Here is a 13,027-nt window from a genome sequence, read left to right on the forward strand (position 1 = left end):
TCTTCCTTTGTTCATCCCTATGTGACAACCATGGCTGCCCTATAGGTACAATTGAGGGAAAAAGTGTAAACGTGAAAGGACAGAAAGTGTGCTATTTGCAGGTTTAATTAAAGAGAAAAAGGTAACGAACACAGCCATCACATGTAGGGACTGGTAAGCTGCAATTTGTTATATTTTTGGGTTTAGATAAGTTTTAACTGCATTTTCAAATCTCTGTACAGTAACACAGTGAGACTGACCTTGTTTAAGGACACATGGTAAAAAAAAAAAAAAAAAAAGCATCTGATTTTCCATCTGTTGTCCACTGGCTTTACTTCTAGGCATTGTGTGTTAACAGAAACTAGGTATGACGTTCCATTCTCTTCCTTTTTTTTTTTTTCCTTTGCAGTTAACCATATTAAACACCTGGCTGTCAAGTGCCCAGCAGCTGGTTCTACCAGCCTGTTATCACCACATTTCTTTACATTGCACGCAAATCACTCAAATATTAGTGTAAACGTTGGAGAAATCTATCTTTATACTGCTTAATAATAAAGTGTACTGACGGTCTATTGTAGAAATATTTTTTCCTACATATTTACGTGGAGCTTTTTATCAAACTGAACCATCACTGATTTTACAAGCCGGGGGCCAAATTTTTCCTCTGGCATCTTTGCCAATTTAGTTAATTAAGCTGTTAATTTGTGACATTTTGAGAAGCCTGCTTTTGGAAGCAGAGTAGAAATGTTAAAAAAAAAAAATTGTTCTATACGCGAGACCTATATCTTTTGTAGAGTTTTGTTATATTAAATGTTGTGTTTCTCGGTTTATAGGTTGCTGCTGTGAGCACCATCGTTAATACAGGAATACCTCCAAAAGCATTTGTGTTCAGAAATTACAATCATTTTCCGGGTGTTAAATCAAATTATTTAGGAGGGTGTCAATATAATCTGTGGCAAGCTATCAGAGCATCTTCAGCAGCACCTGGGTACTTCCAGGAGTATGTACTTGGAAATGATCTACATCAGGTCAGTGTGACTTCCATCCAGGTTATCTATTGCATTCTGTTTGTAAATCATAACATATGATTCCTCTTGTACCAAATTGTAATGTAACTGTAATGTCTGGCTTTATTTTGTTAAGCACTGCGCAAACTGTTGGCGCTATATAAAACCTGTATAAGAATAATATGTTCTTTCTACTATGTCACATTAGGTCCGTGTGTGCAAAATTGACTGAAAACAGCTTTGTGCCCGTAGGTTGTTTGATAATCTTGTCAGACACAGCCCAAGTCTGTGATTATCCAATAAAATAAGAGAAATCTGAATTGGAATGATGCAACAGCAGCTTAAAGCAGAGTTCCGCCGAAAAAAATAAAAATTAAAATCACCGATTATTAACCACTTCAGCCCCGGACCAATAAACACCTTAACCACTTTCAGACCGGACCAATTTGCTGGTCAAAGACCAGACCACTTTTTGCGATTCGGCACTGCGTCGCTTTAACTGACAATTGCGCGGTCGTGCGACGTGGCTCCCAAACAAAATTGACGTCCTTTTTTTCCCACAAATAGAGCTTTCTTTTGGTGGTATTTGATCACCCCTGCGGTTTCTATTTTTTGCGCTATAAACAAAAATAGAGCGACAATTTTGAAAAAAACGCATTATTTTTTACTTTTTGTTATAATAAATATCCCCCAAAAATATATAAAAAACATTGTTTTCCCTCAGTTTAGGCCGATACGTATTCTTCTACATATTTTTGGTAAAAAAAATCGCAATAAGCGATTATTGATTGGTTTGCGCAAAAGTTATAGCGTTTACAAAATAGGGATAGTTTTATAGCATTTTTATTAATAATTTTTTAGTTTTTTTTTTACTAGTAATGGCGGCGATCTGCGATTTTTTTTTTTTTTTTTTTTTTTTTTTTTTTATTGTGACTGCGACATTGTCGGGGACCCATCGGACATTTTTGACACATTTTTGGGACCATTGTCATTTATACAGTAATCACTGCTATATAAATGCAGTGATTCCTGTGTAAATGACACTGGCAGTGAAAGGGTTAACCAGTGGGTGGCAGTGTAGGGGTTAAGTGTTCCTAGGGGTGTGTTACTAACTGTGGGGGGGTTGGGCTTTCATTTAGTGTACACTGATCTCTGCTCCAATCACATGGAGCAGAGATCAGCGTCACTAGTTGCTAGGCAGAATGGAAAAATGTTGTTTACACAGCATTTCCTCCATTCGGCCGCTCCGTGAGACGATCGCGGGGATGCCCGCGGCGATCGAGTCCGCGGGTCCCGCGACCGGACTCATGGGGGTCCCGACCAGCGCGGGAGCGCGCTCCCGATGGCAGGGCGGCATCGAATATTGGACGTACCTGTACGCCAATATGCCTGCCCATGCCATTCTGTCGACGTACATCGTCGTGCGCTGGTCGGGAAGTGGTTAAGGACCAGAGATCTTTTTCCAATTTCGCACTGCGCTGCTTTAACTGGTAATTGCGCGGTCATGCAATATTGCACCCAAACGAAATTTGCGTCCTTTTCTTCCCACAAATAGAGCTTTCTTTTGATGGTATTTGATTGCCTCTGCGATTTTTATTTTTTGCGATATAAATGGAAAAAGAGCGAAAATTTGGAAGAAAAATGATATTTTCTTCTTTTTGTTATAAGAAAAATCGAATAAACTAAATTTTTGTCATACATTGAGGGCAAAATTTATTCAGCCACATGTCTTTAGTAAAAAAAAATGTCAATAAGCGTATATTTTTTGGTTTGCGCAAAAGTTATAGCGTCTACAAACTAGAGTACATTTTCTGGAATTTACACAGCTTTTAATTTATGACTGCCTATCTCATTTCTTGAGGCGCTAAAATGGCAGGGCAGTACAAACCCCCCCCAAATGACCCCATTTTGGAAAGTAGACACCCCAAGGAAATTGCTGATGGGTATGTTGAGCCCATTGAATATTTTTTTTTTTTTTTGTCCTAAGGGATTGAATAATGACAAAAAAAAATAAAAATTTACAAAAAGTTGTCACTAAATGATATATTGCTCACACATGCCATGGGCATATGTGAAATGACACCCCAAAATACATTCTGCTGCTTCTCCTGAGTACAGGGATACCACATGTGTGGGACTTTTTGGGAGCCTAGCCGCGTACGGGACCCCGAAATCCAAGCACCGCCTTCAGGATTTCTAAGGGCATACATTTTTTTATTTCACTCCTCACTACCTATCACAGTTTTGAAGGCCATAAAATGCCAAGATGGCACAAAACCCCCCCAAATGACCCCATTTTGGAAAGTAGACACCCCAAGCTATTTGCTGAGGGCCATGTTGAGACCATTGAATATATATTTTTTTTTGTCCCAAGGGATTGAATAATGACAAAAAATAAAAATAAATTTTTTTTTACAAAAAGTTGTCACTAAATGATATATTGCTCACACATGCCATGGTTATATGTGGAATTGCACCCCAAAATATATTCCGCTACTTCTCCCGAGTATGGGGATACCACATGTGTGGGACTTTTTGGGAGTCTAGTCGCGCACGGCACCCCGAAAACCAATCACCACCTTCAGGATTTCTAAGGGTGTAAATTTTTGATTTTACTCCTCACTACCTATCACAGTTTCGAAGGCCATAAAATGCCAAAATAGCACAAAACCCCCCAAAATGACCCCATTTTGGAAAGTAGACACCCCAAGCTATTTACTGAGAGGCATGTTGAGTCCATGGAATATTTTATATTTTGCCACAAGTTGCGGGAATATTACAAACTTTTTTTTTTTTGCACAAAGTTGTCACTAAATGATATATTGCTCACACATGCTATGGGCATAAGTCAAATTACACCCCAAAATAAATTCTGCTGCTTCTCCCGAGTATGGGGATACCACATGTGGGGGACTTTTTGGGAGCCTAGCCACGTACGGGCCCCCGAAAACCAAGCACTGCCTTCCGGATTTAAATATAAAATGCTACCAAAAAACCTGTTAGCGATGGCAGGGATCAGGCCTGACTCTGTGATCGCTGCAGTTATGTGTTTAGTGTTTTGTAAGTGACAGTGATCGATCGATACTGCACTTGGGTGGGCTGGGCGGAGGGGCAAAACGCAGGTGCTAGCAGGTATCTGGGCTGATCCCGCTAACAATGCGTTTTTTGGAACCCTAAACTGCTGGGGACGCTAGTATAGATCTGATCAGATATTGATCTGTTCAGATTCTATACCACTACGGGAGGTTTATGCTTTGCGCGTGGGTGTTAGCGGTACTGGCACTAACCTAGCGCTGCCTGGGGCGACGCAGACCCTGACCCTAAAACCTAATTGATATCACCCGCCGGGTGATCAGGGGGTTAAACCTTTATTGGGTAATAAATGGTGGGTGCCCTGATGCTATAAAAAACAAACAAACCAGAGTCACCCGTAACACTTATACGGTGATCAGTGGTGAAAGGGTTAACTAGGGGCAATCAGGGGGTTCAAATTTTTATTAGGTAGTATATGGGGGTCCCTGGCGCTATATAAAAACCTGACGGGGAACCTAAATAACTAACTGGCTAACCAGCGTCACCAGTGACACTTATACTGTGATCGCTGGTGAAAGGGTTAACTAGGGGCAATTGGGTAGTATATGGGGGTACCTAGCGCTATAAAAACCTGGCGGTGAACCTAAAAAAATAACTAGCTACCTAGCGACAGTAGCGACACTAATGCAGCGATCAGAAAAATGATCGCTTAGTGACACTGGCAAAAGGGGGTGAAAGGGTTAACTAGCGGCAATCAGGGGGTTAAAACCATAATTGGGTAGTATATCGGGGTACCTAGCGCTATAAAAACCTGGCGGTGAACCTAAAAAAATAACTAGCTACCTAGCGACACTAATGCAGCGATCAGAAAAATGATCGCTTAGTGACACTGGCAAAAGGGGGTGAAAGGGTTAACTAGCGGCAATCAGGGGGTTAAAACCATTATTGGGTAGTATATCGGGGTACCTAGCGCTATAAAAACCTGGCGGTGAACCTAAAAAAATAACTAGCTACCTAGCAACAGTAGCGACACTAATGCAGCGATCAGAAAAACGATCGCTTAGTGACACTGGCAAAAGGGGGTGAAAGGGTTAACTAGCGGCAATCGGGGGTTAAAACCATTATTGGGTAGTATATCGGGGTACCTAGCGATATAAAAACCTGGCGGTGAACCTAAAAAAATAACTAGCTACCTAGCGACACATGCAGCAATCAGAAAAATGATCGCTTAGTGACACTGGCAAAAGAGGGTGAAAGGGTTAACTCTAGGGGCAATCAGGGGGTTAAATCTTTATTGGGGGGTGATAGGGGGCTACCCTGGACCTAACACTAACTGTCCTGACAGTTTTTACTGTCACAACTGACACTGAATGCAGTGATCAGTAAAGAAATGATCACTGCAATCAGTGACACTGTGACTGGGGGGGGGGGGGATCGGGGGGGTTTGTGTGCCTGTGTGTACCTACATGTCAGTGTAGTGTTGGTGCACACTTACTTTGTGTCTTCTCCTCATAGTCCGGTCAAAAAGACCGCCCCGAGGAGAATGACATCACTTCCTCCTTCCTGTGTAAACAATACACAGTGGGAGGAAGCTTCTCATTGGCCAGGAGCGATCCAGAGGGGGTGGCCGAAAACCAACGGCCATCCCCTCATCACGGAACGCTCCTGGAGCGAACCGGACCGTCGTATCCAGCGGGAGGGGGTCCGATCGGACCCCCCACCCGCTGGAAGGCAGGCACGTACATGTACGTGCTTGTGCCTGCCTGTGCCATTGTGTTGACGTACATTGGCAATACGGCGGTCCTTAAGTGGTTAAAGGTGACTTTTAATAATTGGACACTCACTTGTCCCACGGTCCAGCTATGCGGGCGTACGAAGCAGGGTCATCTGCACTTAAAGCGAAAGTTCCATTTTTGGGTGGAACTCCGCTTTAAGAGCCCTGACACTAATAAAAGACATTACTGAGAAACAGAATATTGTGCCCTGTGGCTTCACTTGCTCAGGTTCCTATATAAAAGAGAGCTGTGTTACCCTTCATACAAAACTCTTTAGTGCATCACAACCATTCTTGCTCATGAGAACAGCCCTTTATATTTATCACAGACACACAAGCATTGTATGGTTTCTGTTGATGGTGGGTGCAATGCTTTACAGGCTCCAGTGTAAAAAAGTAATAAATGCACATTTCTTTATCGTACATCATGGGACACAGAGCCACAGTAATAACTGTATGGGTTATATGGCACCTTCAGGTGATGGACACTGGCACACCCTAAACAGGAAGTTCAATTCCCCATATACCCCCTCCCCTTACCGGGAGTACCTCCGAGTGTCTTATGTGTTGGTCATGAATAAAGAAGTGCTGTGCTCCACTGGAATATTCCTTGCTGGGGCAAGCTATGCAACCGAAGCCATTAAAAGTGTCTTTTCCAGGCTGAATTGAATGGTACCTTGGCCTTGTGTCTGAAGAAATTAGGTTTTGCCTGTAACGCTTCTCTTTTTAAGGAGCTGGACTCGAGGATCCAGTGTTTGTTTTTCAGCCATATTCCTGCTTTACAGGCCCAGGGCTGTAGATTTCCAGATTTTAAAAAAGGGGGCCCCGGGCCCTGAAGGTTTTTTAATGGAGTCCACCGTGAGTGGTGAATATTGGGTCTGTTAACACAGAACCCTGCAGCTGGGTAAGGTAAGGGAGATTCCTAAGGAATTTTTCTAATTCTTGTGGGGTTTCTCCTTTAAAGTAAATGTTGTTATGCCTATAATCACCACCGGAGGCTATCAGGAGCACCCTCAGGCCATAAGGATCCTCCCTCTGCAACACCACCCCCCCTGAAAGACCTAGGAAGGCTGGTCAGAGTGAGGCCGCGTACACACGGGCGGACTGTTCGTCCAACTTTGTCCGCTGAACAGTGTTTCAGCGGACAGTCCGCTCGTGTGTGGGCTTCAGCGGACAGTTTCAGCGGACAGTCTGACGAACAAAGTTTTTCTGAATTTCCGTAAGACTGTCCGCTGAAACTTGGTTTGAGCGGACAGTCCGCTCATGTGTAGGCTTGTTCGTCAAACTAAGTTCCGCGCATGCTCAGAAAGGATTTACACGCCGAAGGTTGCATTGCAGTGTATAGGACTTCGAATCTCTCGTCCTGTCGTACGTGCCGTTCACGTCATCGCGCAAGTTTTCAGCGGACTGTTCGTTCGTCGTGTGTGGTCAAGTCCGCTCATGCAAATTTTGAATGGACTGTTTGTCAAACTGTTTGACGAACCTAGTTGGGCGGACAGTCCGCCCGTGTGTACGCGGCCTGAGCCATCAGGTTCATCAGGGGCTGCAATTGCTTCCGACATTTCAACCCTTGTCTATATAACTGAGCAGGTTTTCTCCTCAGCTATGAGTGGATTGGAGGAAAGATTAGTGGCTTTAATTGCATTTTCACAGAGTGGAAGAAAATGTATTAGGTCCCCTTCTACTACCCAGGATCCTCAAACAGAGGAACAGTGGGAGGGGGAAGATGAATCCCCCCTTGGGGGACCGTGAAGAGGCTGATGATTCCTCTTCCGAGGGATCAAGTGGGGAAGGACCTTCTTCAGCTTCACATGCTGAGAAGTTGCTGGTGCATTCTCTTACTAAAATTGTGTGCTCCACATTTAAGCTACCCTTAACGGAGTCGGTTGAAGAGCCTGCTTCCTGTTTGGGTTCACTAAAGCCTCCTCAAGCCTTGCGTGCCTTTCCTGTCCATTTGTTACTAGAAAAGCTTATGTATTATGAGTGGGATCATGCAGATAAGCATTTTTCCCTCCTAAAAAGTTTTCAACACTTTATCCTGTGGAGAAAAAAATCTAGATGTGGGGTATAACCGCAATTGATGCTGCTATATCCTCTGTGAATAAAAGTTTGACTTGTCCAGTTGACAATGCACAAATGCTTAGGGATCCAACTAATAAAACATTTGGAATTGCTGTTAAAAAACCCTTTCTCGTTGTGACAGGTTCAGTGACTCAACCCGCAGTACAGGCAATTGGGGTATGTCAATCCTTGAGAGACCGTTTGAAACAGGTGCTCAAGATCTTCCCTGAACAGTAGGCCCAGGAGTTAGCCGAGCTGCCAGCGGCTTTGTGTTTTGCAATTGACGCAATCTAAGACTATATTCTTCAAACCTCTCGCTTTACGATTGGGTTGGTACATAGGTGTAGAATCTTCTGGTTGAAATGTTGGGCAGCCGAAGGATCATGCAAAAAGCTCCTGGCTGGTTTTCCTTTCTGCGGTGAAAAGCTGTTTGGGGAGGATTTGGACAAATATATCCAAAAAATATCAAGTGGGAAAAGTACCCTTTTGCCAGTTAAGAAAAACAGTAAATGTCCCTCATTTAAACAGGCTCTTTCTCCAGTGCCAGGGGCATCGGCCTCCAGGCAATCGTGACAGCCTCCACCATCAGGTTCAAGAGTTAAACCTCAGGGTTGATCTGAGGGACAAAAGAAATCCTGAGGGAGGAAGCCCACAAGACAGAATGCTAAAGCCTCGCTTGAGTGGGGGGGGGGAAGACGTCTGCAGTTCTCAAAGGTCTGGCAGGAAGAATTTCGAGCGAGAGGGGTGGTCTCCACAATAGCTCTAGGTTACAAACTTGAGTTTGGAGAATTCCCGTTTCCTCGTTTCCTCAGGTCAAATGTCCCCAAAGATCCAGAGAAATAAGTCTCTCTTTCTAGCGTTAGACTGACTTTTGTCACAAAAAGTGATCATGGTGGTCCCCATGGAAGAGCAGGGGTTGAGGTTTTATTAAAATCTTTTCACGGTGCCAAAACCAAATGGGGATGTCAGACCCATTCTAGATCTCAAAGATCTAAACCGGTTCCTGAAAATCTGCTCTTTTCGCATGGAATCAATCCGATCAGTAGTCTCCATCCTACAAGGAGGAGCATTACGTTTGTAGCCTTGCCTTTCGGTCTAGCTACTGCACCTCGGGTGTTTAAAAAACTTTTGGCCCTTCCTCTGGCCAGATTAAGGACTCAAGGTATAATAAGAATAGCATACCTGAATGACCTGTTCTTGATAGACCGGTCAGTAGCCCGCTTGGACCAAAGCATGTAAACCACAGTCAACTACCTAGCATGCCTAGGGTGGGTCCTCAACCTAGAGAAATCTTCTTTAAAGCCAGTAAGAAGATGGACTACTTGGGTCTGGTTTAGATACAGCCCAGAAGGTGTTTTTACCCCAGGCAAAGATCAGCGCCATAAAGTAGATGGTTCAGGTGGTCAGGGCAAAGAAGGGTCCTTCCATTTGCCTTTGTATGAGGTTGTTGGGGGAGATGGTGGCTTCTTTCGAAGCAGTTCCCTATGCTCAGTTTCTTTTGAAACTGCTGCAAAACGGTATCCTATTAGCCTGGAACAAGAGGGTTCAAGCACTAGATTTTCTGATGCGTTTGTCGCCAAAAGTGCGCCAGAGCCTTAGTTGGAGGATATCCGAGAATCTGCCAAAGGGGATATCCTTCTAATCCACCTTTTAGGTTGGGAGCAGTCCTGGAAGAGGCATCTGTCCAGGGGAAATGGTCCAGAACCGAAAGGACCTTGCTCATTAACATTCTAGAGATTCGGGCAGTGTGTCTAGCCCTAAGGGCCTGGACATTCAAGTTGCAGAATTCTCCTGTCAGGATTCAATCCAACAATGCCACAGCAGAAGTCAGGCAGCCCAGGGAGTGGTAAACCATATCCTAACCTGGGCAGAAAAACGTGCCATGCATATCGGCAATCTTCATTCCAGGAGTAGAGAACTGGCAGGCAGACTACTTAAGTCGCCAACAGTTGCCAGGGGAATGGTCCTTTCATACTGACATCTTCCTGGCTATATGCCAAAGATGGAGGATCCCAGATGTAGATCTGTTTGCGTCCAGGCTCAATAACAAAATCGACAACTTTGTGTCAAAAACAAGGGATCTACTTGCATGCGGAACAGATGCGTCGGTGACCTTGTGGGAACAGATCTCACTGATTTATACATTCCCGCCTATTCTGCTGCTACCTCAATTTCTTCGCAGGATCAAGCAGGAATGGAAGTTCTTGTGGGCCAGAAGATCTTGGTATGCAGAAAGAGTAAAGATGGCGGTAGGGGCCCCATGTCCAGACCTGCTATCGCAGGGACCAGTGTTCCAGCCTACTTTACAAACGCTAAATGTAACAGGTTGGCTATTGAAACCCACATTCTGGAGAATCGTGGGTTTCAGACTCTGTGATCTACCTTGATTAATGCAAGGAAGCCAGCTTCCAGAATCCCTCCTTATAGAATCTGGAAGGCATATGTTTCCTGGTGTGAATCCAGGGGTTGACATCCTAGAAAGTATGTCATGTGTAGAATTCTTGCCTTTCTGCAAATGGAGCTAGAGATTAAACTGGCTTTGAGTACTATCAAGGTTCAGGTCTTGGCCTTATCCGTAATTGTTTCAACATCCGCTTGCTTTGCATTCTTTGGTCCAAAGCTTTATACAGGGGGTAACCAGGCTTAATCCACCGGTTAGAGCACTCCTGAACCCTTGGGACTTGAATTTAGTTCTATTGGCATTACAGAAACAGCCTTTGGAGCTGATACGACCTATTCCTTTGGTCCTTTTGACAAGGAAGCTAGTTTTTCTGGTAGCCATTTCTTCTGCAAGAAGAGTATCAGAATTGGTGGCTCTTTCTTGTAAAGAGCCATATTTTAATCATTCACAAAGATAAAGTAGTATTACGTCCTCATCCTAGCTTTCTGCCAAAGGTGGTTTCAGGGTTTTCACCTAAACCAGGATATTGCTTTACCTTCGTTTTTCGTTTTTTTTTTTTTTTTTTACAGAACCCTGTTCTAAGGAAGAACTGTCACTACATTCTTTGGATGTAGTGAGAGCAGTCAAAATCTATTTGAAGCCGACTGCTCAGATTCAGAAAACATGTTTTTTGTTTGTGTTGCCTGAAGGTCCTAGGAAAGAACAGGCAGCATTGAAATCCACTATTGCCAAATGGATTCGGCAAATAATTATTCAAGCTCATGGTTTTATGAGGAAGGATCCACCTTTTCAAATCAAAGCGCACTCCACCAGGGCTGTTAGTGCTTCATGGGCAGTGCATCATCAAGCCTCCATGACTCAAATCTGGAAGGCTGCAACCTGGCTTTCAGCCCATACATTCACCAGGTTCTCTCAGGTGGATATGAGAAGGATATCGTCTTTGGGTGCAGTGTACTGCAGGTGGCAGTATAGGTCCTCAGGTCTGATTGCACCCTACTTTTGTTTGTGTCCCCTACCTTCAGGTGGCATTGCTCTGGGACATCCCATACAGTTATTACTGTGGCTCTGTGTCCCGTGATGTACGATAAAGGATTTTTCTAACTGCTTACCTATAAAATCCCTTTCTTGGAGTACATCACTGGACACAGAGGTCCTCCCCTCTTTTTGGTTACACTTGTATTGCTTTGCTTCAACTAAGGTACTCCCAGTAAGATGAGGGTTTATATGGGGAATTGAACTACCATATAACCCATACAGTTATTACTGTGGCTATGTGTCCCGTGGTGTACGCCAAGAAAAGGATTTTACAGGTAAGCTGTTATAAAAATCCTATTTTTATTTACCTGAAAAAAAAATGTTAGCTTGATTAATGTAAATAAAAAAAAAAAAATATATATATATATATATATATATATATATATATATATATATATATATATATATATATTAATATTGAATTATCTACTTCAATGAGTTTTATTATTATTTACTATATATATATATATATATATATATATATATATATATATATATATATATATATATATATATATATATATATATATATATATATTTTGTAAAAGGTGAACTTATCCTTTAATAAAACTCATTGAAGTAGATATAGGCTAGCGCTGCCAGAATAATGCAAGGGGATTGGTATTTGGTTGCTGCGTGTTGCCTTCTTTGCCCTATTGAATGAGCCCGATAAACTTTTATGTGAAAATAAAATGCAGGGCCAAATGAAAGATAACTGCTTGGCAATGTACAGAGTTTCATTTGGAATTCTTGTCATTTTGTTTGCTCTGCGTTCCAAAATTTTATAGGAGCATAGATTCGGCTCACAATATTTTAACTCCTTCCTTTCTAAATGTTACTTAACATTCATTCAGTTTTATTTAGGAAATCCTATATTATGCTTATTTACGTTTATTTTTTTACTAGACGAATATCTAAATAGCCTAACAAATTGCAAAATTTGAAGCCATTTTAAGATGCAATTACCCATGCTGCAAATTACCAGTATTTAGGTACGAGAGTGTTTTCCCTGTAAAGTATGACTACTGCAGGTAGTAAAACCTTTTTAAATTTTACACCAAATCAAATTCAATTGGTACCACCCTAAAAAAAACTGTTCACTAATGCCAGATCACCTCCACTTAAGCAGTATACCAACATAGGAAAAGGGAGGCACATTTCTGGCTCAAAACCTTTTTTTTTTCTTTGCAGAACATGCTCTTAATTGCCACTTGAAAAAAATACTTGACCTGAAACATTTTGTGTACATCCAAAATACAAGTTTCAAGCCAGTCGTGTGCATTTATCTGTCTACACTAGTATATTACTATAACTTGTGCTTTTTGCAATGACAGCTTAAGCTCTTAGTAAATATACCTCCTTACAGTAGATGTGTCTGTCATGCCAAGTGGGGATTCTGTGTACAAGTCCTGACAAACCAATGTCTTTTAACTCCAGCTTGAGAGCCTTTTTTATTTGTCAGATGGGTCCATACTATTTTTGAAGCTTAGCAAATAACTTAAGCATAATACAAAAGAGACAAGATAATATTTATTTTATTTAAACATGTATATCTAGAGTTTATTATTGGGTGTCTGTACTGATCGGGGGGGGGGATAATGTAGAAAGAACAACCCCTTCTGGAGGTTTTAGGCTTCATGCCCATGACGTTTATGACGTTTACATGCTTACGAGTCTTTCAGTGTAAGGGGTGTCACGTACAGCCCCCAACATAAGTGAATGGCTACATCTGTAAGT

At 42.4% G+C, this 13,027-nt stretch overlaps 1 protein-coding gene across 1 annotated transcript in view; it reads left to right on the top strand.

Moving 5' to 3' along the window:
* PNPLA8 (patatin like domain 8, phospholipase A2) overlaps window positions 1-13,027 on the top strand; it is a 131,352-nt gene that overhangs the window by 73,886 nt on the left and 44,439 nt on the right. The window contains exon 8 of the mRNA XM_077472060.1: window positions 813-1,007. Coding sequence (XP_077328186.1) covers window positions 813-1,007 — 195 coding nt within the window. The remainder of the gene's footprint in view (window positions 1-812; window positions 1,008-13,027) is intronic.

Source organism: Lithobates pipiens, unplaced genomic scaffold (assembly GCF_037356315.1).
Source record: "Lithobates pipiens isolate NorthernLeopardFrog02 unplaced genomic scaffold, aLitPip1_a1.2 Scaffold_8, whole genome shotgun sequence".
NCBI classification, from domain to species: Eukaryota; Metazoa; Chordata; class Amphibia; order Anura; family Ranidae; genus Lithobates; species Lithobates pipiens.